Source organism: Schistocerca serialis, chromosome 8 (assembly GCF_023864345.2).
Source record: "Schistocerca serialis cubense isolate TAMUIC-IGC-003099 chromosome 8, iqSchSeri2.2, whole genome shotgun sequence".
NCBI classification, from domain to species: domain Eukaryota; kingdom Metazoa; phylum Arthropoda; class Insecta; order Orthoptera; family Acrididae; genus Schistocerca; species Schistocerca serialis.
The window spans coordinates 306,292,480-306,317,748 of record NC_064645.1 but is presented as its reverse complement, the minus strand read 5'-3'; the positions used below and the strand labels follow the sequence as shown (position 1 = coordinate 306,317,748).

General features: G+C 39.8%; 1 protein-coding gene across 1 annotated transcript in view; it reads left to right on the top strand.

Annotated features, from left to right (window-relative positions):
- The window catches only part of LOC126416989 (uncharacterized), a 255,647-nt gene extending 235,852 nt beyond the window's left edge, over positions 1-19,795 (top strand). Inside the window, exon 3 of the mRNA XM_050084874.1 lies at positions 16,749-19,795. Coding sequence (XP_049940831.1) covers positions 16,749-16,994 — 246 coding nt within the window. The 3' untranslated portion in view covers positions 16,995-19,795. The remainder of the gene's footprint in view (positions 1-16,748) is intronic.
- Positions 19,796-25,269: the final 5,474 nt, after the last annotated feature.

The following is a 25,269-nucleotide window of genomic DNA, read 5'->3' as shown; positions in this document are numbered from 1 at the left end:
TGATGACCTCAGATGTTAAGTCCCATAGTGCTCAGAGCCATTTGAACCAATAATTGCACACAGTCAGGTCCGTTGACCTTTGAGGCCAGTAATGTAAGGTTGAATCATTTGGTCCAGTGCGACCGATCTGTCGTCCAGTAATCCTTCGATTTAAAAATTCCCACACTTTCAGATGCCAATGAGGCGGTGCTCCATCCTGTTGGTGAACGAAGTCGTTTGAATCAGTTTTCAACTGTGGGAATAGAAAATTCTCAAGCATATCGAGATATGTGCTTCCTCTAAGGGTGTTCTCGGCAAAGAAAAAATGGACCATACACCTTTTCCCGTGAAACTGCACAAAACATATTAAATTTTGGGGAGTCCCTTTCATGTTGTATAACTTCATGTGATTGTTCGGTATCCCTTATTCTCACATTATGACGATTCACCTTTCCATTTAAATGGAATGTTTCCCCATCACTAAATACTAACTGTGGAAGAAAACTGTCATCCTCCATCTTGCCAAGAACGAAATTACGGAATTCTACACGTTGTTGGTTGTCACCTTCACGAAGAGCTTGCAGTAGCTGAATTTTGTATGGTTTCATGTGTAAACGTCGTCGCAACACTTGCCACACGGACATCGGAGGCATGTTGAGCTGTCGAGCTGTACAGTGAACGGATTTCTGCGGACTCCTTCTGAAACTATGGCGGATGCGTCCGATCTCTGTGTCGGACACTCGGCGACGGTCTGGCGATTTGCCTTTACACTAACAAACTGTTTCTCGGAATTGTACATGTCATCGTCTAATTCTCTGTGCTGTACGAGGATCCACACCATACCTATTACGAAAGTCATGCTGAACAAAAATGGTTCAAATGGCTGTAAGCACCATGGGACTTAATATCTGAGGTCATCAGTCCCCTAGACTTAGAACTACTTAAACCTACCTAACCTAAGGACATCACACACATCCATGGCCGAGGCAGGAATCGAACGTGCGACCGTAGCAGCAGCGCGGTTCCGGACTGAAGCGCCTAGACGCCTAGAACCTCTCGGCCACGGAGGCCGGCAAACTACGTGCAGTACGTCCGCTCATATATAACACATTAGCAACCAGTGACAATAATAATTTCCATATTAATGACCACATGACGTTTGCAAAAGATTACGTTGTCCTCAGAGCAGATGTTCAAATCTCCACCCCCCCCCCCCCCCACCTCTTCCCCAACCCTGTTCTCCCTGCACGTCCAAACACTGGGCGACCCGCTGAATCTTGCAGCTCCCTGCTGCATCCACAGATACAAGAGCAGCATGAACACGCGCTATCAGTTCTTTCACATATATCGGCGGAGTAGAATACACATGTTCTTTAAAACCTCCCCACAGGAAGAAATGTAGGGGATTTTGGGCAGATGAACGCAGAAGCCATACAACTGGACCTCCCCATTCGAGCCATTTCCCTGATAATGTTCTGTCTAAATATCGTCGCACGTTAATTCCAAAGTATAGAGGTGTACCATCGTGTTGAAACCATAACCTCTACCGAACATGAAGTGGAACACCTTCCGGTGCTTCATTCAGGTAAATAGTTTGAGAGGAATGCATGATATCCTCGGGCAATCAACCAGTCCGGCAACAAGTAGGGACCCAAACTCCTGTCTCCCAATATTTCGGCCCAGACATCGATACCAAAGTTAACTTGATATTCACGGTCGTGGGTGGCGTGTGGGTTAACGTTACGCCAATGGTGGACATTGTGCATATTGAAGACACCCTCAAGAGTGAACACTGCATCATCCGACCATATTGCAGTGTTTATGAAGTCGTCGTTGGCTTCCTGTTGTTGTTGGAACCATTCACAGAATTGCATCCGCATATGGCGGTCTGCAGGATGCAGGTGTCGTGTTAAAGAATAATGACAGGGGTGCAGCCATGCTCAAGCAGCATGTCAACGACCATGCGTTGCGAGATACGCAGCTGCCTAATTCCGGTACACGTACCTCGCTTGGGTTATTGGTGTATGACCCCCATAATAGCTTCCTCAGTAGTTGGAGTATGGCGTCCGTGGGACGACCTCTATCACGCGACGGTGGAAGGAGAGAACCTGTCTCCCGAAGGCGAAGCTACAGAAAATGAAACGCATTTCTATCTGGATGACGTCGACCAGGATATCTAGCAGCATATTCACGAGCAGCAACACCAGCCCGGTTATCAGATTCACCAAGGCCCAGAAGCATGTCTACACTTTCATCGTTTATGTATGCAATGCGTCTGCCATACTTTTTTTTTAAATAACACGAGAAGAAAATACGGTATGAGTACGAATGTGCATGAGTTTGTCACGGGCGCTTTACTCCGCTGGTAAGTAGGCCCGTTTCGTGAACAGCGCTAACAGTATAAACACGTCATTATTAGCAGCGGACTGTTCCACCTAACGTGCGTCATCTCTTTTACAGCTTTTGTTCTGCATGATTCATCCTTACATTTTCGAGTTAGTTTCCCTAACGGCAATGGTCCTGATGTTTCTACATTTTCATCGGTGATAATAATAATAATAATGTACGGAGATACCTACTAAACAGCAAGCGCTTATCAGACTCCATGTTGAAAGGCATAATTAGTGGCTCCAAGGTGATAATACACACAAATGGTAAACGAGTTTGGAAATTATATGCAAGCCCTACTGGTAACGTAAGGTCCTAAAGAAATGTAATGAACCTGAACGGCCGGCCGCGGTGGCCGTGCGGTACTAGGCGCTCCAGTCCGGAGCCGCGCTGCTGCTACGGTCGCAGGTTCGAATCCTGCCTCGGGCATGGGTGTGTGTGGTGTCCTTAGGTTAGTTAGGTTTAAATAGTTCTAAGTTCTAGGGGACTGATGACCACAGCAGTTGAGTCCCATAGTGCTCAGAGCCATTTGAACCATTTGAACCTGAACGTAGCAAGAATAATAGTTGGTGTTAATCGATGGGACCATCGGGGAAGGGTACACAGAAAACGGGTTTGGAATCTAGTAGATGCAATGGTACGAAACGATTCTCGTCTACGACGTGCAAAAGGCTTCTTTAAAACTTGACGAATAAAAATGATCGTTCTTCCATTTCTGAATTCTTTGAAATTTCCCGCCTGCTGGGTTCTTTCACTTCGACTACTATTTGCTAAAAATGTAATTTCAATACACCTCATAAAGATTTGTCAAACCAAATACTGCAAATTTAAATATTAAAATTCATATAATATTGTGGGGTGTACTCATCCGTTCCTTTTTGTCGATCCGCTGCTGCAACAGTCACTGAGTTACTGTATGTCCACTGTACCTTGGTGTTTTATGCCAAGAATGACTAAATCGAACATTATGTTTCAGAACTTCTTTTTATTATGTCATCTAGTTTTTAACCTTTCTATCTACACTGGTGTAATGATAGATCAGTCTTCTTACATATTCCACACAATTTGCCAAGTCTGACATGCTTACTGCGTGAATTTACATAAAGTACAGGCGTAAGCAGTTACATGCTTCTTGCACAAAATCTCATAACACACGGACGTACGCCTTACTCCATCGAATGATCATAAAGTACTGACCTTTAGTGCCAACATGGCTGCCCCTTTTATATACAATTCCGAACAATCCTCGGTAGCGTTATAAAGAGTTTTTTAATAAAATTACAATTAAAACTGTTATCTCAAAATTAAGGACTCATTTCAACAGTTGCACTAGCTCTTATAGAGCAAATACATAGATGAATTTTGAAACGTATAACATTTTAAGAGATAGAAATTCTCAAAATATGAAGTATTAACAATATTTTTACTATTTTTATTAAATACAAAAGATGCATGGTTCGGATAATGTTTCTGCCAATGTATATGTTTCGAAGTCTCCCAATGAATGTGGCAAAATAGGTCTTTTATTTATTATTGACAGAACACCTAAAGAACTGCCTATTTTTACACGCCACTTACAACATTTTCGCTAGTTTCATTTTAATTTTCTAATCAATTTTGAGTTTCAAAGAAATGACTTTGACCATTGTACTCGGTCATTTGTTCCAGATTTCACCTAATTACGTTAATCTTAAATATTACTACCAATTACAGGACCTATATACTTCAATACAATTATAATTGTAACAGTTTTATAGGTATAGGTTTACCTAAACCACTACCTTTTGTTTAAATCAGTGATTCCTGTTTACTTCAAACTGGATCGAAAAATACGTGTTTTAAATGGGTTTCAGTGGACTGTTACGTCTCAATTAGTAGTAGCCTACCTAACTGCAAATATTTTATAGAAGACCCACTGCAATTTCTGTGTTACAGTTAAGACGCCAGACAGCATACCACGGAGGTTACAATTAGCAAATAAAAACACTTACGCCTCGACCCAGAATCGAAACCACGGCCTAGTGCTTGCTAATCCAAAACGATATCTACTGCACCAACTGCACAGCACTGCTCCTACATGCTGTCAGAGGTAGCTACCGTACATGTTATTACATTGTTGCCAGACTGCCATTATTTACCGTCCATTTACGTCCGGAAGTATGCGCAGGACGGAATTTCGTGAGAGTCATTTTTGTATTGTCCGTGAGGAGTCGCGCTGCGAAGTCCGAGTGCGCGAATTTTTCTTCACGCTGTGTAATCCTCTGCCATTTTGTATGCAACGACTGGAAATGAACGACCGAGCGAGGTGGCGCAGTGGTTGACACATTGGACCCGCATTCGTCAGGACGACGGTTCAAACTCGCATTCGGCCATCCAGATTTAGATGTTCCTTGATTTCCCTAAATCGCTCCGGGCAAATGCCGGGATGGTTCCTTTGAAAGGGCACGGCCGGTTTCCTTCCCCGTCCTTGACACTATCCGAGCTTGTGCTCCGTCTCTGATGACTTCGATGTCGACGGGACGTTAAAACCCATCTTCATTCTTGGAAATGAACAGAGCTAACGGGCCGATGTTGCGTCGCGGAGTCTGCTGTATAGTGGTCTGCTGCTGCTGCTGCTCTGCACAGATTCGTGGACCAAGGTGTTCCCGGCCGCAAGGCCGTTTCAACCATTACGGGAAGGAGAAGCGGCCTTGCGTCGGCATGCGACGCCCACGCGCTGTGGACGGACCTGCCGCGCGCGTCGCAGAATTCCTACAGTCAGCTTTTCCATTGTTAAAACATTTGCGTATTCTCTTTCTTTATCTCTGTCGGGCGAGACGAATCGCTTAGCAGAGAATAGTACGTTATTCCCGGTGGCGAATGGTCATCTTAGAGGCCTGTGAGAATGACCACAACATAGCCGTCTACAAGGCCCCGGGAGTCGACAACATTCCATTAGAACTACTGACGGCCTTGGAAGAGCCAGTCATGACAAAACTCTACCATCTGCTGAGCATGATGTATCAGAGAGGCGAAATACCCCCAGACTTCAAGAAGAATATAATAATTCCAATCCCAAAGAAAGCAGGTGTTGACAGATGTGAAAATTACCGAACTGTCAGTTTAATAAGTCACAGCTGCAAAATACTAACGCGAACTCTTTACAGACGAATGGAAAAACTGATAGAAGCCGACCTCGGGGAAGATGAGTTTGGATTCCGTAGAAATGTTGGAACACGTTAGGCAATACTGACCTTACGACCTATCTTAGAAGAAAGATTAAGGAAAGGCAACCGTACGTTCCCAGCATTTGTAGACTTAAAGAAAGCTTTTGACAATGTTGACTGGAATACTCTTTCAAATTCTGATGGTGGCAGGGGTAAAATACAGGGAGCGAAAGACTATTTACAATTTGAACAGAAACCAGATGGCAGTTATAAGAGTCGAGGGACACGAAAGGGAAGCAGGTATTGTAGCCTCTCCCCGATGTTATTCAATCTGTGTATTGAGCAAGCAGTAAAGGAAACAAAAGAAAAATTCAGAGTAGGTATTAAAATCCATGGAGAAGAAATAAAAGCATTGAGGTTCGCCGATGACATTGTAATTCCGTCAGAGACAGCAAAGCACTTGGAAGAGCAGTTGAACGGAATGGACAGTCTCTTGAAAGGAAGATATAAGATGAACAACAACAAAAGCAAAACGGCCACTCCAGCCGGCTGTTCCATATGTTATAAGCGAAACAGATTTAGTGAATTTTTCCGTCGAATTAAGTCTGATGATGCTGAGAGAATTAGATTAGGAAATGAGACACTTAAAGTAGTAAAGGAGTTTTGCTATTTGAGGAGCAAAATAACTGATGATGGTCGAAGTAGAGAGTATATAAAATGTAGACTGGCAATGGCAAGGACAGCGTTTCTGAAGAAGAGAAATTTGTTAACATCGAGTGTCAGGAAGTCGTTTCTGAAAGTATTTGTATGGAGTGTAGCCATGTATGGAAGTGAAACATGGACGATAAATAGTTTGGACAAGAAGAGAATGGAAGCTTTCGAAATGTTGTGCTACAGAAGAATGCTGAAGATTAGATGGGTAGATCACATAACTAATGAGGAGGTATTGAATAGAATTGGGGAGAAGAGGAGTTTGTGACACAACTTGACAAGAAGAAGGGATCGGTTGGTAGGACATGTTCTGAGGCATCAAGGGATCACCAATTTAGTATTGGAGTGCAGCGTGGAGGGTAAAAATCGTAGAGGCAAACCAAGAGATGAATACACCAAGCAGATTCAGAAATATGTAAGTTAAAGTAGGTACGGGGAGATGAAGAAGCTTGCAAAGCATAGAGTAGCATGGAGAGCTGCATCACACCAGTCTCAGGACTGAAGACCACAACAACAACCATAATGTTGATATGTTCCATATGTTCAAAATGGTTCAAATGGCCCTGAGCACTATGCGACTTAACTTCTGAGGTCATCAGTCGCCTAGAACGTAGAACTAATTAAACCTAACTAACCTAAGGGCATCACACACATCCATGCCCGAGGCAGGATTCGAACCTGCGACCGTAGCAGTCGGTCGGTTCCAGACTGTAGCTCCTAGAACCGCACGGCCACTCCGGCCGACTGTTCCATATGTTATAGTTACCTGTCGTTATAAGCGAAACAGATTTAGTGAATTTTTCCGCGGAACATTCAGCAACATTGGGAACCAAAATGTAGTCATAACCAGTTCTCATATATTGCACACCGCCAAATTTTTGTAACGTAATTCGTTTATAAAATGTACGCTACTTTACCATAATATTTAATCATGCTAATGTCTCCAGGAGAGAGATGCTGGCAGAAGTAGAGCTGTGAGAGTGGATTGTTAGTCGTGCTTGGATATCTCACGTCAGTCGGTAGAGAACTCGCTGCGCCTGGCAAAGGTCCCGTGTTCGAGTCCAGATCTGGCACACAGTTTTAATGTGCCAGGAAGTTTCTTGTTAATTTGCTACAATTGGCAATGTGATAAACATACACTACTGGCCATTAAAATTGCTACACCAAGAAGAAATGCAGATGATAAACGGGTATTCATTGGACAAATATATTATACTAGAAGTGACATGTGATTCCATTTTCACGCAATTTGGATGCGTAGATACTGAGAAATCAGTACCCAGAACAACCACTTCTGGACCTAATAACGGCCTTGATACGCCTGGGCATTGAGTCAAACAGAGCTTGGACGGCGTGTACAGGTACAGCTGCCCATGCAGCTTCAACACGAGTAGTGACTGGCGTATTGTGACGAGCCAGTTGCTCGGCCACCATTCACCAGACGTTTTCAATTGGTGAGAGATCTGGAGAATGTGCTGGCCAGGGCAGCAGTCGAACATTTTCTGTATCCAGAAAGGCCCATACAGGTCCTGCAACATGCAGTCGCGCATTATCCTGCTGAAATGTAGGGTTTCGCAGGGATCGAATGAAGGGTAGAGCCACGGGTCGTAACACATCTGAAATGTAACGTCAACTGTTCAAAGAGCCGTCAATGCGAACAAGAGGTGACCGAGACGTGTAACCAATGGCACCCCATACCATCACGCCGGGTGATACGCCAGTAAGGCGATGACGAATACGCGCTTTCGATATGTGTTCACCGGGATGTCGCCAAACACGGATGCGACCATCATGATGCTGTAAACAGAACCTGGATTCATCCGAAAACATGACGTTTTGCCATCCGTGCACCAGGTGCGTCGTTGACTACACCATCGCAGGCGCTCCTGTCCGTGATGCAGCGTCAAGGGTAACCGCAGCCATGGGCTCCGAGCTGATAGTCCATGCTGCTGCAAACGTCGTCGAACTGTTCGTGCAGATGGTTCTTGTCTTGCAAACGTCCCCATCTGTTGACTCAGGGATCGAGACGTGGCTGCACGATCAGTTACAGCCATGCGGATAAGATGCCTGTCATCTCGACTGCTAGTGATACGAGACCGCTGGGATCCAGCACGGCGTTCCGTATTACCCTCCTGAACCCACCGGTTCCATATTCTGCTAACAGTCATTGGATCTCGACCAACGCGAGCAGCAATGTCGCGATACGGTAAACCGCAATCGCGATAGGCTACAATCCTACCTTTATCAAAGTCGGATACGTGATGGTACGCATTTCTCCTCCTTACATGAGGCATCACAACGACGTTTCACCAGGCAACGCCGGTCAACTGCTGTTTGTGTATGAGAAATCGGTTGGATACTTTCCTCATGTCAGCACGTTGTAGGTGTCGCCACCGGCGCCAACCTTGTGTGAATGCTCTGAAAAGCTAATCATTTGCATATCACTGCATCTTCTTGCTGCCGGTTTAATTTGGCGTCTGTAGCACGTCATCTTCGTGGTGTAACAATTTTAATGGCAAGTAGTGTATGTTCTAATGTGTTCTTGTAATTAAATTTCAGAGAAGTCGTGAGTGATTTGCTGATTTTGTACCGTACATTATGCATAAGGGACAATCGAATAAAAACGAGACAGACTGTTCAGGGTGGCCGAGGAGGAAAGGTAACAATATTCAGGTATATGGCAGGAAAGATCGTTCGAACCAGGAAAGTGGTTCAAAATGGTTCAAATGGCTCTGAGCACGATGGGACTCAACTGCTGAGGTCATTAGTCCCCTAGAACTTAGAACTAGTTAAACCTAACTAACCTAAGGACATCACAAACATCCATGCCCGAGGCAGGATTCGAACCTGCGACCGTAGCGGTCTTGCGGTTCCAGACTGCAGCGCCTTTAACCGCACGGCAGGAAAGTGGAGTTAACCTTGTTTGTTTTCGTTTGCCCAGGAAACAACACTAGTGTGTGTCATTTCGAAGGGGAAAAAGCAGTTTTTAACTAAGTTTTGTACAAGACACGGGCTTGTGACATATGTCCTGATATTCCACCTTGTGACAGGACAATTAACATGGCCTCTAAGACGCATCCTTAAGAGCTATGAGTAATTCTTCATCTTCAATTCTGTGAAACAAATATCCTGAATTGCAAGCACAAAGCTTTCCGTATTTTGGAGGAATGTAATACGGACCAAAACAAGAAAAAAAAGTGAAGTATACATGGGCTCTACAATGCATACCTTGAGAGCTATGAGCAGCTGTTCAGTAGAAGAGATCTCTTTCAGAGTAGCGAAGATGAGCAAGTGCTCATCACTCTTAAGGTGTGCATTTTAGAGCTCATGTTTAGTAGACTTTTTTGCTTCGAACGATCATCCTGCGATGTACCTGTATATTGTGACCGTTCCCCCTGGTGTAACCTGTGTAACGAGCATAATGCGGATGTTGGTAATGCAGTTAGATATATGTATAGATATGCCCTCTACTGGGAAAAAGGAAGGACGGGAGCGAACGGTCACTGCTGTGCTATTGGTCTGTTAGATGTGCCCGACATTGAGTCAGCTAGTTGTGTGCGTCCGACTTCACTGTGGAGGGGGAGGAAGTTGAACAGCGAGGTCTAGTGCGGAAGAAGTGTCACGAAGCGAAATACGTTCCCATATGTCTGCTGTGTATGACGAATACAGACTGTTACGCGCGCGTGTATTTGCGTGGAATAAATGATTTTGAGAAGGTGGGGTGCCACTGAAAAACGGCAGTCAACTAGGACAGGCTCATGGTGTCATTACCCCCTTCTGTCATTACTGCAGTGGATGCTGCCATCAGAAATTAGCGACATCAGACAGAGGAAGACATTCGGCTCATGTTAAGCATCAGTCGTGGCAACGCTCACGCCATCATGAAACAGCATCTGAGGTTCCGGAAAATTTGTGCGCAACTGGTTCTCCACAGCCTGACGAAGGAGCATAAGTTGAACACAATATGAACGTCATTACAGCACATGGAACGTTATTACCATGAAGAGTATCGTTTCCTGTCTCGTATTGTTGCGGCAGATGAAACACGGTATCATAATCTTGAGCCGTAGAATAAGCTCAGAGGCACATGGATTCATCCCCACCTTAAATATCCGAAGCCAAACACACCAGCTCGCGTCAGGGCCACATGGATTCACGCCACTTAAAACAGTCAGAGCCGTGCACACCAGATCCGGAAAAGTGGTGATGACCTTTTTCTGTGACTGCAAGGGCCCGCTCCTCATTGACTCCCTGACACACGGCGTCTTATTATTGAACAGCGGCAAAGATTGAAGCGCGGCATGAAGTCCAAGCGGCCAGGAATAGTGACTGATGACATCTTTTTGTTGCAGGATAATGCACTCCCACATATTGGTTCCATGGTCGTTTCGGCTAGGTTGTAGAAGTTTCACTTGAAAGCCCTCACACATTCTCATACAGTCCCGATCTCTCCCCGTACGATTTCTATATTTTTGGAGCCCGAAGAAAGACATTCGTGGCTATCGACTGGCTCCGGACGAAGAACCGCACTCCTGGATACAACATGCTTACGTCGTAACTGCAAACATTTTTCACGAAGGCACTGACCGTGTCGAGCACCGAGTGCCATGTTGCGGTGGTAACACCGATTCCCATCAGATCACCGAAGTTTAGCGCTGTCTGGCGTGGTTAGCACTTGCATGGACGAATGGCCGTCCGGTGTCGTGCCGACCACATCCCACTCCATCTCCGCATCGAGTGACGCCTATCGGCTGAATACAACACGGCGGTCGGCCAGTCGTTAGCGTTGGACCTTCCGAGGTCTGTTCGGACAGAGTTTGAGATCAACCGTCCTGTCTCACAGTGGGATAAATTTTACCCGTCTTGTCTCACAGTGGGATAAACGTATTAACAGTTACGGCGATTACTTTTGAAATAATAATCAGTGTAGCCACTTTTTTCCATCACTCGTTTTCATTTGACTGCTACTTAATCTCGTATATGATACACCAACATGAGCCAGGACGTGGGGCGAATATTCCTATGAAGGGAGTATCCTAGAAGAGCCTTCAGCTTAGTGTCAGCTTTCGGTATTTACAAGTATGTGAACGAAACAGGAATAGCTGAGAATGACAGCTGCTGGTACGAAATAACTATTTGGAAAATCGCCACCTCGCTATCTTCAGCCTTTGCAGATAACAGCAACGCCTCTATCCTCTCCAGGAAAGTACCCATTCTAGCCCACATAATGGTGTACTGTCCCAAATGGGTAATGATACTGACATAAAACGATAATAATTATCACTACTGGACGCATATAAAGCAAACAAACGAAAATAGTAACATTGCCGTTATATTGTAACATTCAACCACAAAATAATTATTGTTACGGATCTCTGCAGATATATCCATGGCCAGCGGGGGTGGCTGAGCGGATCTAAGCGCTACAGTCTGGAACCGTGCCACCGCTACGGTCGCAGGTTCGAATCCTCCCTCGGGCATGGGTGTGTGTGATGTCCTTAGGTTAGTTAGTTTTAAGTAGTTCTAAGTTCTAGGGGACTGATGACCTCAGAAGTTAAGTCCCATAGTGCTCAGAGTCATTTGAACCAATACATCCATGAATATTTGCAGCGCATGGGCTTTTGTTTTGTCCTGAAAGTAATTATTACAGTGGGATTGACCAAAGTATGCAAAGACTTCTCATTGCGCATACAGACTGTGTCTGGAGTACCACAAGGAAGTGCCACAAGAATGCCTAATAACGACAGGTAATGATTTACACCATACAATGATCAAGCAGTGAAGGTAAGGAGAAATTTGAGAGGGAATTAAAGTTCATGGCGAGAAAATAAAACCTTCAACATTTGCTGATGAACATGGCAAAGAGCTTGGATAATCAGATGAACAGAATAGACAGTGTCCTGAAATAAGTTTTTATAAGAAGAACGTATATAAAAGTGTAGGAAGGGTGATGGATTGTAGCCGAATTACATCAAGCAATACTGAGGATATTAGATTCTGAAATAAGACACTGAAAGTAGTAGGCATGTTTTGCAATTTGAGGATAACATAATTGTAGATGAGGATGACAATGCATTACAGACTACAGTAGTAGTTAGCAAACATTCCTAATACCATACGTAACTGAAAGTATAGAAATTTGTTATATACCTACATCATGGCGAATGCAAGTTTAAGTATTAGAAAGTCGTTTCTGAATGTACTTGTTTGGTGCTTAGGTTTGTATGGATGTGAAACATTGACTATAAACAGTACAGACAAGGAGAGAATACATGCTTGTGAAATGTGGTGCTACAGAAGAATTCTGAAGATTAGACAAAAAAATGGTTCAAATGGCTCTAAGCACTATAGGACTTAACATCTGAGGTCATCAGTCCCCTAGACTTAGAACTACTTAAACCTAAATAACCTAAGGACGTCACAGACATCCATGCCCGAGGCAGGATTCGAACCTGCAACTGTAGCAGCAGTGCAGTTCCGGACTGAAGTGCCTAGAACCGCTCGGCCACAGCGTCCAATGAAGCTTAGACGGGTAGATTGCAAATTAATGAAGACATACTGAGTTCCGTTGGGGAGAAAAGAGTTTTATGATACAGCTTGAGCTTGACTAAAAGAGTGGATAGGATGATAAGAGGCTGAAGAATATTCATACTTCTGACTGTGAAAGCTGATACTCAAAGTTTTCTACGAAAGTTTTCATGAGATGTTAGGTGTCTTTCATCGAGTGATTGCCCCATTGGTCCAACCTGAGTCCCAGTCACTAGAACAGTATTCGAGAATGATCTCTTCGCTAGAAAATATGATTTCCCAGTGGTTTATCAATGAATTATGTAACACCATTTGTTTTACATACAACAGTCTCTATACAGTGTGTCCCAGGAGAAATGGTCAATATTCAGGAATATGACAGAAATAATCATTCAAACAAAAAAAGTCTAATAAACATGGGCTCTAAAAAGCATACCTTATGAGCTATGAGTACTTGTTCATCTTCACTACTGTGAAACACATCTCTTTCACTTAACAAACGCTCATAGCTCTTAAGGTATGCATTGTAGAACCTAGGTTTACTAGTATATTTTTCTCTGAAAGATCATTTCTGTCATACCCCTGAATATTGGCCATTCTTTGTAGGATATCCTGTATAATTGCTCCACTTAAGCACTGTTACTCAAATGTTTGTTTGACATGAATGATTCTAGCTCTGGCTCATTCATCCAGTACTCTAAAGGTACCACGTGTTCTTACATTTCATGAAGTGCACAGCTTTTGTTATTCTACATTAAGAGCAAGTTTCCTGCCTCTGCACCAGGTTGTTATTTTGTCAAGATCTGGCTGGGTATTACAGATATAGCAGATACAGATATTTCATACAGCAAAGGCTGCCGCTGCAAGTACGTTATATGCTAATGAATATAAAATAATGGAAAAGCAACCATTCACTTATAGCAGATTGGTGCGTGGAGCACAGTAAAACATAATGTAAAACAGCATTCACACTATCTTTTGAGCACTAACTCTTTTTCTGGCAATACATTCACACACACAACCATCCAAACGCACACTGCAGTGGATGTGGAGTCTTGTTGTGGCCCAGGAATGTTTTGGGTGTCTGATGTGCGCTATTACTAGAAAAAGAGGTAGTGCTCAAAGGCTAGTGTGAGTGCTGTTTCCTGTTGTGCGTTATTGTGCTCCAAGCTTCGATCCACTGTCAATGAGTGGTTGCCTTTCCATTATTTTATGTATTGCCCCATCCAGGAATTTTCATTATTGTTGTACATTTTGGATGCTAAAGTGATAATTCCAAATTGGGAGAGTGTATTGTTTAACAGTGTAATGGACGTACGCCATGTGTGATTGTTTAAGGCACTATTAGGTGCAACATGCAGTATCAAATACTACATATTGAGAAAAATCTGAACAGCAGCTGCTGGAGGCTGAGGTATTGTCCCTCCTTCATGTAATTACACATACAATATTTCAGAAGGACAATGTCAAGGCATATGGCAAGGGAAAGGCATGTCTTCCTTGAAGAACACTTGTACCACGTTTCCCTTAGCTGCACATTCACATGAATCAACTTGTTGTTTATGGTCCTCCAGCAACTAGTGTTGAACCACTATGGGCTCACTACCTCTGTCTATAATTGCAGTAGTAATTGTAGTAATTATATTAGTCTGCGGATCACATTTTAAAAATAAATGTATAGTGTTGTAGTTTTAGCACAAAGAAAACATAATTTGTATGTACAGGTATTTACATAATTGCGGGTCTCATTTGACAATGAAGAGAAAGGTAGTCTACAATGGCCTACCAGTAGGAATTGTCCCATTATTTGTCTGAAGTAGTATACAATATTGTTTTTTTTTTTTTTTTTTTTTTTTGTTCCTTCTTGCAGATAATTTATTTCATAATGGAAGAAGCTAGTTCTACACCAGTCCTCTGTTTCTTAACTCCATATATGGTTGCTGTACCACACTAATATAGATTCACAGTCCCAATAGTGCTCAAACATACTCAGTTTTGCTATCATCACTGGTTGACCACATGCCTGAAAATGTTGAAAACTCATGATTTAAGCATTTCTGATCTAGATCAGTGTTGTACCTGACAGCTGGGAGCAAGTAGCATAGAAATAATGAGAGTCATGATTATTCACGTGGTGCTGCCATAAGCATCTCTCGTGTGTGAACAAGTGGGAATTAAACCACTAGTCAGGAACAAAACTTTGGATCTCCATGCTTAACCAAACATATCATATCAGAGGTTTGTCCAATCTGTTTTATCCTTGTCAAACCATCCCCGTGTAAGTTTGATGTGGTTTTCCTAAATCCTTTCAGGCAAATGTTGGAATTATTTCTATGTTAACTAGTTTTCACAGACCAACCTTCCTTCTTTCACAATACTGAAGCAGAATACATGGTTAAGTGCACAAAACTGATGGCTGAGTAGAGTGGAACACATTTTCAGAGGACAGTTCTCACTGTTGAAATCTGTGTGCCAGATGATGCCAGAAATAAATATATTCTTTATACTGGCAGGTGTGTTTCAATTGAGATACTCAAGCACTCCTTATGGTTCACAGTCCAAATGAGAAATCTGTGTTATGATACTACTCTAAAATCTCATATAAAGATGTGAAACAAATACTAACAAAGAGATAGAGGGGCTGGCCAGTACTTACCTCAGCTCAGTACAGCCGATAGATAACACAAAACAGAACAGAAAATTTACATTCCTAGCTTTCGGAACTTTGTCCATGACAACCATGCCTCCATCCTTGCTACCCTCCCTGTTTACCTTTCTCTGTTGCTTCATAACCTGGGTTGTGAGTAACTGAATCCACTTTCCCTTCTTCCCTTTTTTCCCCTCCGAAAGCTAGGAATGTAAATTTTCTGTTCTGTTTTGTGTTATCTGTTGGCTGTAATGAGATGAGGTAAGTACTGGCCAGCCCCTCTATCTCTTTGTTAGTATTTATGATACCACTCCTCACTTTATCTTCAAAACTCCCGAAAGGCAAAGATCTCATTCACTGTCTCTATGGTATTTACATTTTTAGTCTGTCAGTGTTTATTCTCATTTCTAAGTCACCCCAGTTTCTTTTCTGGCAATGATCCATCAAATTCTTGTTGAGCATATTTAAAGTAAGCTCCCCATTATCTACATTACTATAGACTTGAGTCTTTATGGACAATGAGAAAACATGGATAATACAAAATACAAGTGTTTTTAGAGGAAACAGATATTTTCTGCAAATGCTGTATGTCACAATTTTGCATTTAGAAGTCCTTTGCGCTACTTACATATTACTCGCTAAGGAAAATTTATTTACTAAAATACACTTAAAACAGACAGTATATTTCATATCACTTGCTTTCAGTTCGCTTCCAGGATATAATGATCCAGTTTTACTGTTTCTATTTTTATTCACTTGCTTTCAGTTCGCTTCCAGGATATAATGATCCAGTTTTACTGTTTCTATTTTTATTCACTTTTTTCTGCACTACTGTTCTCATTCTCATTTTCTGGATAGTTGAAACACTGGTATAGTCAAGCAAATTTTGTCCTGCATCAAATAACACAGCAACGCTTTTCAGAGTCTTGGTTTTAAATGAGGTGGAAACCTTCAATGTTTACATCTGAAGGAAAAGCCTAAGCAAACATGTAGATAGGAAACTGGCTGCTGACATGTTAAAAGGGTAGAGTCTCATCATTTAAACTAAAGGTAAATGGGAAACAATGGAAACTGTTTCATGGTTGCTGGACTTAAGACAGCGTCATCTTTCAGTAATAAAACACGGGTTATGTGCATAATAGTGTATTCTAAATGAAAATATTCACTTCAGTTACAACAGATTACTTCCACACACACTATTACAGAGTGAATATCTCATTCTTGAATGGATAATTTATGCCCGAATAATTGAGAACTTGTATGTCACTTATATGAATTGCACTTACTTTTGATCCACGAGTTTTCTGTAATTTTGTTTTTAAGGAAGTGCTCCTTTTTCTTTGTTGCAGTTTGGGCTAAGGCAGCTCGATCTCTCTCTGCTCTCTCAACTGTGGTCACTTAATGAGAGCATCCAGGAGTTCCGGCAGTTGCTGCAAGAACAAGATGAGCGATCACCACCCTCTCCCAGCTCAGCCGACGAAGAGTTCTACTCACCACTGCCAGCAGTGCGGTACCCTCCACTTTCTGCTGTACCTGAACAGTACCGTCTCTCCTCAAGCTCCTCTGGTTCCAGTGTTGAGTATGGTGATGTGTGACTTGCACATGCTGTGGCCTGTTTGTGTGGTGCAAAACTGTTGAGTACTAGTGAAATTGCAAACATATTTCCTGCAAGGTAAATGACTGTCTTTCTGGGTAGGATGTTGACAGATGTACTGCTGCAATCAGTTTCCCTTCTTGTGTCGACGGCATACGGCTTGATGGTGCCAACGGAATTGACTGATGTTGTGTACTAAGAATGATATCTCACACATAATGTTAAGATAAGAGCTGTTCTAATACAATGCATTGCTTTGCATTTAGATGTGGTTATGTGGGAGGAAATCTGTTTTATTAAACCCCTACATTGCAGGAAAGCTGAAAATTTTGTTTGCATATAGATCTTAAACCTCATGATTTGGGAGACTGCAGATAATTGTGATTTATTGTTTGATGGTGGTAATTGCACTTAATATTATTTTAATTGCAGGAATCTAGTTTTTTCTGGTTGAATAGTATTAGACTTTGTTACTTAAGGTTTGTAATGCAGAGTGAAGTCTGTTTGATTATGCAAGGAGAAATATTATTTTAATTGCAGGTATCCAGTTATTTTCTGGTTGAATAGTATTAGACTTTGTTACTTAGGGATTGTGATGCAGAGTGAAGTCTGTTTGATCATGCAAGGAGAAATACAACTTAAATTGTTGAAATGGTAGGTATTTGCCTGTTATGTCCTGTTGTTTGGTGCCTCTGTTGTCTGTGGTTAGCCACTATTTGATTCTCCACCTCTTTCTTGGTCTATCTATTGGTGTTTTCCTTATTGGCCAATAACTCATTATCATCTTAAGCATCCAGTTTTTCATTCTCGTTTCATAATCTCTCCATTTGGTTCTGTAGTTAATGATCTGTTCATTTATGCTTTTAACTCATAGTTCATGTCTGACTGTTATACTCTTTATCATATCAGATAGTCTATAACAACCTGCTCTTCTTAGAAACCTCATTTATGCAGCTACTCTTCAGCACTCATTTCCAGGTGTTATTGTCAGAGTTTCACTGCCATAAAGTATAGACAGTATTCCCACTGTTTTGTAGAACTTCATTAGAGTTCCTTCTCTCACCATTTTACTCATTGTCATGTATATAGTCCCATCAATATAAATGAACCTTTTTTTGGTATGTCTGTTTTGTTGTTAGAGAGACTTTTGTACACAGAAAACTCAACAAGTGCTGAATTACTATGTAAAGAGTCAATGGCAACATTTTGTAACGCAATGTGTGGTGCAAAGGATTGCATAATTGAAATTCTTTGTTTTCATGTGACAGTTGTTTGTGTGATCATTTCTTGGTCAATGCTTTTATTATTTATTGCAAAATGAAAACAAGTAGCTCTATTTACATGTTAACTGTGGCCTATATAGTATTAAGATTTTCAAACATGGAAAATCGAGGATGGAATGTTATGAAGAGGATAGTAGCACCTCACCATATGGTGGAGATGCTGAATCGCTGATCGGCACAACAAAAAGATTGTCACACAATAAGCTTTCAGCCAACAAGGCCTTTGTCAAAAGTGTGTGTGTGTGTGTGTGTGTGTGTTTGACAAAGGCCTTGCTGGCAGAAAGCTTATTGTGTAACTGTCTTTTTGTTGTGCCTGTCTGCGACTCAGCAACTCCGCTATATGGTGAGTAGCAATTACCCTCTTCATAATAGTATTAAGATTTTGTTAGTTATCAGTTGTCCTGCATGCAAAAATGAAGTCGGTTATTGTTTTGCAAAGACATGTTTCATATAATGTGGCATGGTAGCAGCTACCTCAACACAAGACTTACCAATTGACATTTATGTCTGCACCAGGGGTATTTTTGGTGAAACAGATTCTTGACAAGAGTACAAAGACTAAAAGTGCATCATACATTGATTGACCTAGATTTTCAGAAATCTGGTAACATATGATGTGTTTGATACACTAAAATGAATATCACAGATGGTTGTGAACATAGAAATAATTTTTCTTGTCCTGTGAGCATCAGTGCAACACATAAAGGCATTTTTTTATTTTTTACAGAACAATATTTTGCTGATCTTCTGTGGGATGATACATTTTACAAGAATATGTTCAGGCAGATTGACACCTATCTCTTATTGACATCTTGATTACTAGTAACTTCTTCCACTGGATAGTACCTAACATGGAGAAATGGAGGACACTAAAAACTTGATGCTTACTGTCAGTCCAATTATGAGTAATTGTCACTTTATGAAAATACCCTAACTTGTGTTCGTTTGATTTCTTTCTTTTCTCTGTTACTCTTTGTCAAGAGCCTTGCCTTCCCTAGTGTTTGAGGGCAGCAATATCCTGTAGCACATACCATAAATCTGATTCAACGCATATTGATTAAATAGTAGTGATATGCACTATGACAATATACTTGGCTATTTGTCACTGTTCTTGTATGCAACTAAAATGGAATCAGTGGTCATATGTTAAAGACTTTATTTATCTGTCATGTTAGTCAATGTGTTAAAACTATGTCAATCAACAAATGATTTCTCTCTAAGGGACTTTTGGTTCAGTGCTGTAAATACATTAAAAATAAATATAAATTGGTTTTGAGTGTCACTCTTCATAACATTTTAAGACACAGCTTACTTTTATAATTTAATTTCATTCTTCTGTTTTGCATCTCTCTTCTGCCTTTAGACAAGCCACACACAAAATATGTGTTGCAGAGACTGTGTTCTGTTATAATATCTGAGAGCACCGCAGATTGTTTGGATTGAGAAGCAGTATTTTAATTTAACAGTAGCACTGATTGTATGCTATTAAGTTCAGTCATACACAGCAGTTCAGGATAAAAAGAAGAGAAAAAAAACCAGTTAAGTCTAAAGTGTTTAGAAAAACTGAAATAAAGAGGTACAGTATGGACTAGTATTCACGGGCCACTTTTCCCAAAATGGTGTCAAGATGGCAATGAAGTACATTTGTAACTAGCAGTGATGTGTTATCAAGGAAACTTATCACCATTCCTATTGGTTTTAGATTGTTTAAAATAAGTGTACTCAACTGTTGTAATAGCTGTGGAATGTTTGTGCTTATACCATAAAAAAAGAAATCTATGTTAGTAGGTGACTACTTTCTTTTTTTAATATTCTACCATCTAGTCCCTTTGCATTGCAAAATGAAATGCTCTTGGAACCGACTGCTTTAACTCATTTTTAATACATTGTCCATTTTCTATAGCATTAATAGATGTGTATTGGTGACATATTGGTAACGAAAATTGCCTTTATAGTTTGCAGTAGAGTAAATATAAAATAAAGTAAAGCAAGAATACACATAAAAAGCAAAGATTAAACTGATAACACATATTTCTAGAAAGTGTTGCAGGACCCCTAACAGATATCAACCTAGAACAGTTTTATAGAAGAAAAATGTGATGGTATCAGTGAAGAAGCTCAGTCGAGTGTACTTTTGCTGTCTGTTTATGCTGCTATAGGACTGTTATCCAGGTGCCCATTTTGGTGCTCTTATACCAATGAGAATATCTGCAGCATTTTAGTGAGCTATTACACTTAGATATGGGAATGGTTCGTGACACTTTTCTAAATCAAAAAGGAAAAAAAGCCATGCAACTGCACTGGTAGTCCTACAATTGTCACATAAAACAGTAAAAAATGTAAGAATGTTTGTTTCTGATTAAACGCGGTCATCACTTACCTTGCATAACTTAGCAACAGTAATAAAACTTAGTGCATATTGATGTTAATGCCTATACTGCATGCTGTCGAAAATCCTGTTACAATGTTGAATCAGTTATCTTCCGCAAACAAGGTACCATCTTATTGTTGATTGCTACTGATGTTACTAATAAGACTGATGATTTTTAGCAAACAATATATTGTAAAAACAACAAAGGGTATTTGTTTATTAAGAATGGAAAATACAATTAATAAACATATAGTTATAACTGGTAGGCCATACAGTTATTGTAATATAAGCAGTGGAGAGTAGCACTCTGCTGTAATCTGCAAATAACCACTACTCAGACATCATAATAACATTACTAATTTTCAGTACATTGAGAGGGATCATTGCAATGGTGGTTTCCCCTTCAAATTTATTGTGAGTACTATTTTGTATCGTCCTGAATAGTCTATAAATTTTTATATGCCATTTTTGCATCACTTGATGTGATTTTGGTATTCAGCTCATTTTTAACTGTTCATATGCATGTTTTCTGCTGGTATTTCAGTGGTAACATCCTTGTGCAAACTTGACATTGCTACAATTGATAAAAACCATTAGTATATTGGGAAGAGATAAATGGCCAGAAAGCAATGACAAAAATAAATCAGTGCCCCTGTAGCTGGTTTTGAATAATAATGATGATTATAATGTGCGTGATGCACAAGAACTGCATTTTTGTTGTAGAATGGCAGTTAATTGTTTACATTTAAAATTTTAGCTTGATTAGTAGCATTTATGTGTTACAGAAAACATTATATCATTTCTAGAAGTATTCAAACATTGGTGCGAATATGCATGTGTGATTTTTTTTTAAAAAGGAGGTAAAAAAGGATACTAGTATGTGAAATGATAATTAGAGGATGGTATCAGATCAAGGTGTAAAAAATTGGTAATACGATGTGCAACTAATTTAGCAACTAATTTATAATTCTTGGTTTTATAGTTGTGGAAAACAGGTGTTTCCAGTATGTAGCTAATTTGTTTTGAAAATGAGTGCAGAAAGCTCCATCCATTTACATGGAGAAATGTTGTCAGCTATACATGAAGTAACTATCGCTGAAACAATTGAAAGTGTGGTACATGGACAGTTTGCTGCTTTTGTGAATGATAAATATTGAAATGAGAATTCTAGTAGTAGTGGGAGATTGGAGTAATATAGTGAAAACACTAGTAGAAACTTACGTAGCCATTAAAACAGGTTTTTACCAGTTATGTTATGATATAGTTGTTGAAATTTTTTGTGATTATGATGCAGAAGTTTGTGTCATATTGAAAATTATTATAACTGAGAATATACATAAACTGCTCTATAAATTTTTACAGCAGATTGGGTGGTTTCCCACACAGTCAAATTTTGCTGCCTGTAGTATGTTCTGCACATTTCATATGCTGTAATTGCTTCTCATTTGTATAAAATTCTTGCTCCACATGCCAAAACACTAGCATAGACAATTAATGATGATCTGAAGTTGATTTCAGTTTGACAGAGACAAACTGATGAGTGAGAATAAAAGCAGTATGTATTTTATTTGCAGTTTTCTTGTGTACACCATAAATTTTAATTTTTAGTGCCTAACAATCAAGTCTCATCATTCATAATATTGTGACAATTCTCAGAGTACAAGTAGAATTTGTGTGTAGCATTTTTTACACAATTTGTACCAGTAGTTCTTGCCATTACTCTTGGTAGTTCTCATACTGACACATCAATACACAAATCATTGTCTTCCATTTTTTATTGATAGAAAGCTGCAATTGGTTGCACACTTTTTCTGGTCTTGACACCCCCTGCTGTCGTACAAAATACACTGTTATCTTCAGATTCACTTTTACATGTACAACGAATATTTTGGCCTCTATTGTGTAGCTTTTAGTTGACTGATGGTAAGAGAGATGCAGATATGACTGCCTGACATAAGAATTGAATATCTACGAATAAGGAATAGATTTTGGATATTCTTTTCTAGTGACAGCAATAATGAATACATTATTTCATTGGAAAAACTTCTTCCATGATCTATAAAATTAATTAACCAGAGAGCTAACTCAGGATTAAGTGATACACAGTCAGCCATATTAGACACTTCTAGGGTTGTACTAAAATAACAAATAATGTTATCAAAGTTTAATTGCTTTCTTAATGCGAATTACCCCACTACTTGACCTTGTTCCTGGGTAATCGTGTTTCTCTTAAGGGAGAAATATTGGATTGATTACATTGTCTCTTACAATTATTATGGTGTTACTGTTAATAATATAACTTGTGGGCATTTTAGGAGTTTTCCGCTATAGATCTGTGTTATTACTGTTGTGATTTGATAGCACTCACCTAAAAACAAAAGTAGCAGGGAAAGGGGGGGAAGAGAGAGAGAGAGAGAGAGAGAGAGAGAGAGAGAGAGAGAGAGAGAGAGAGTTGCATTACTTGTAGAAATAGCTATAAATTACTCTGTAAATGAAATGAATATATCACTTATGAAATGGAAGTTGTTTGATTAACACTTCTGTGATGTACAGTCAAGCAATAATTGTGAAATGCTGTGGTTCTGTTCTTCATTTTGCGTGAGGTGACAGCCTATTTATTGTAACCACAAGTTGAATAGAAATCTTGTTTTACATCTGTATTGGCAATAAGGGCATCTATAGTTGCTTAACAGACCACTGGTTTTGGGTAATGAAATTTACTTACTGTAATAGTGCTGAGTGAAGTACTGTTTGTTGCATTCCACAGATCTCTGTTACTTTTGCTCCACTTTAATGGAAGTCTCTAGACATATAAAAGTTGTTTAATGTGAATGATTTGAAACATCACTTTTAATGGTTTATGGGAATTCGTTTCACAGTTTACATAATTTCTTGTTTGTTTTGATTACATCTTTGTATTTGAGAGCTGGGAAGTTATATAATCATCATTTAAGTGGTTTGATAATTTTGTTTTTAAACATTGTTATCCACGTGAATGTAATTTTGAACCTGGCTGCACACCTACATCATGAATGACTAAACCTGACAGTCGGCCACTTGTACATTGAAAACCTCCAAAACCAAAGCAAGATATTGGCAGCAAATGACCAATAAAGTTGAACAATGTAGATTTGATGTTTGCAATAAGTTGTGCTGTGGTGTTGCGAGTATGCTGAGACTCTTGGAGTGTATGCATTATATTATACACAGGAGGTAGCAATTTACCATTGGAAAATGTCATTGTGGAAAAAGTATATGACCACAAATTCGACAAAAGTTTATTGTATGATTTAGGCTACACAGGCTAAAATTTTGTATTGGACAAGGCAGAAGCATGGCTATAGTAGATGTGCAGTTGAAGGCTCAGTTCTAATTATCTTTCTCTGTAGCAAGTTATATTTAGAATATTTTAGTACTTGAAAGTCTCAGTATTCTTGATAGTGTCATTATTTGAGGTGGTCTCTCTGAGCTTTCAAGCACTATTAATTCAAAATCCTTGTTTACTTTTGTTCAATGATGTCAGTTTTATTGGAACAGGATCTCCTTTCTGCACAACGGTTTCAAAGACACAGTTAAATAAGCACAAAACATCAGTGTATTATGTTTCCTTGCTGCATATTTTAGTTTGTTGTAATAACAATTTTTGTCTTGCAAATCTGGTTCGAATGTGTGGGAACTCATCTGGAACATATGTTGGCACCTAAGTGGTGACAGTACTTCGTTAGTCTCAAATAAGTAATGACTACGACTTTTTTGTACTTAGACAGGATAGTCAACTGAATCAAACGAAACATTTGTGCTTAAACAGTTACACCAGTTCACAATATAGAGAAACAAACTGTGTGTACGATACACATTTTATTTCATTTGTTAGATATGTGCTTCCTTAAATTTATTATAAACCACTAAAAGTGATGGGTTGCAATTCACTTAAATTGTTTGTTGACTGAAATCCAGTGACAAGGTTCAAATGCATCTAACAGCAAGAAAATTATCTCACTTATAATTTCAGTATTATGCTTTTCAGATAAAACTAATATTCATAATTTCTGTGTAATCTATGTTTGTAAATATTAAACAGCTATATGGTGATAATAATACATTACATCTGTTGTTTTTTTTATTAAGCATGTACTTTAAGAGACAGATTAGTCAAATGTTGAAAATATTGAGATACTTTTTGTACAGACCATTCTTGTACTAACTTTTCAATGGAATTCATTTGTACCTGTTTCCACCAATAATTTTTTTTTCTGGTTAATGTCACTTTCACTTTGAATTCCACATTTGTGAAAAACTTTCTTGTAAATAGTATAATGGTGATGTAAACAGTGCTGGCATGCTGCAGTTTTAGTGGATTTGTTACTAATGGTTGATAATCATTTTGGAGTTGGAATAATCACAGCATGAGCACTTTCATAAAGTCAATTTGTTACTTCTAGTCAATAACTCATAGTGACATACTGTTACCACTTCTTAAAACATGCTAGGAACTGGAAGCCTTGTAAAACAAATTTTCCTGTAGTGAATTAAATAAAATTACCTTATTTTCATGTGATTTCCCATCATGTGGTTTCATTATACTTCACACTCTTTTAGAAATAAGCACATAAAATCAGGAT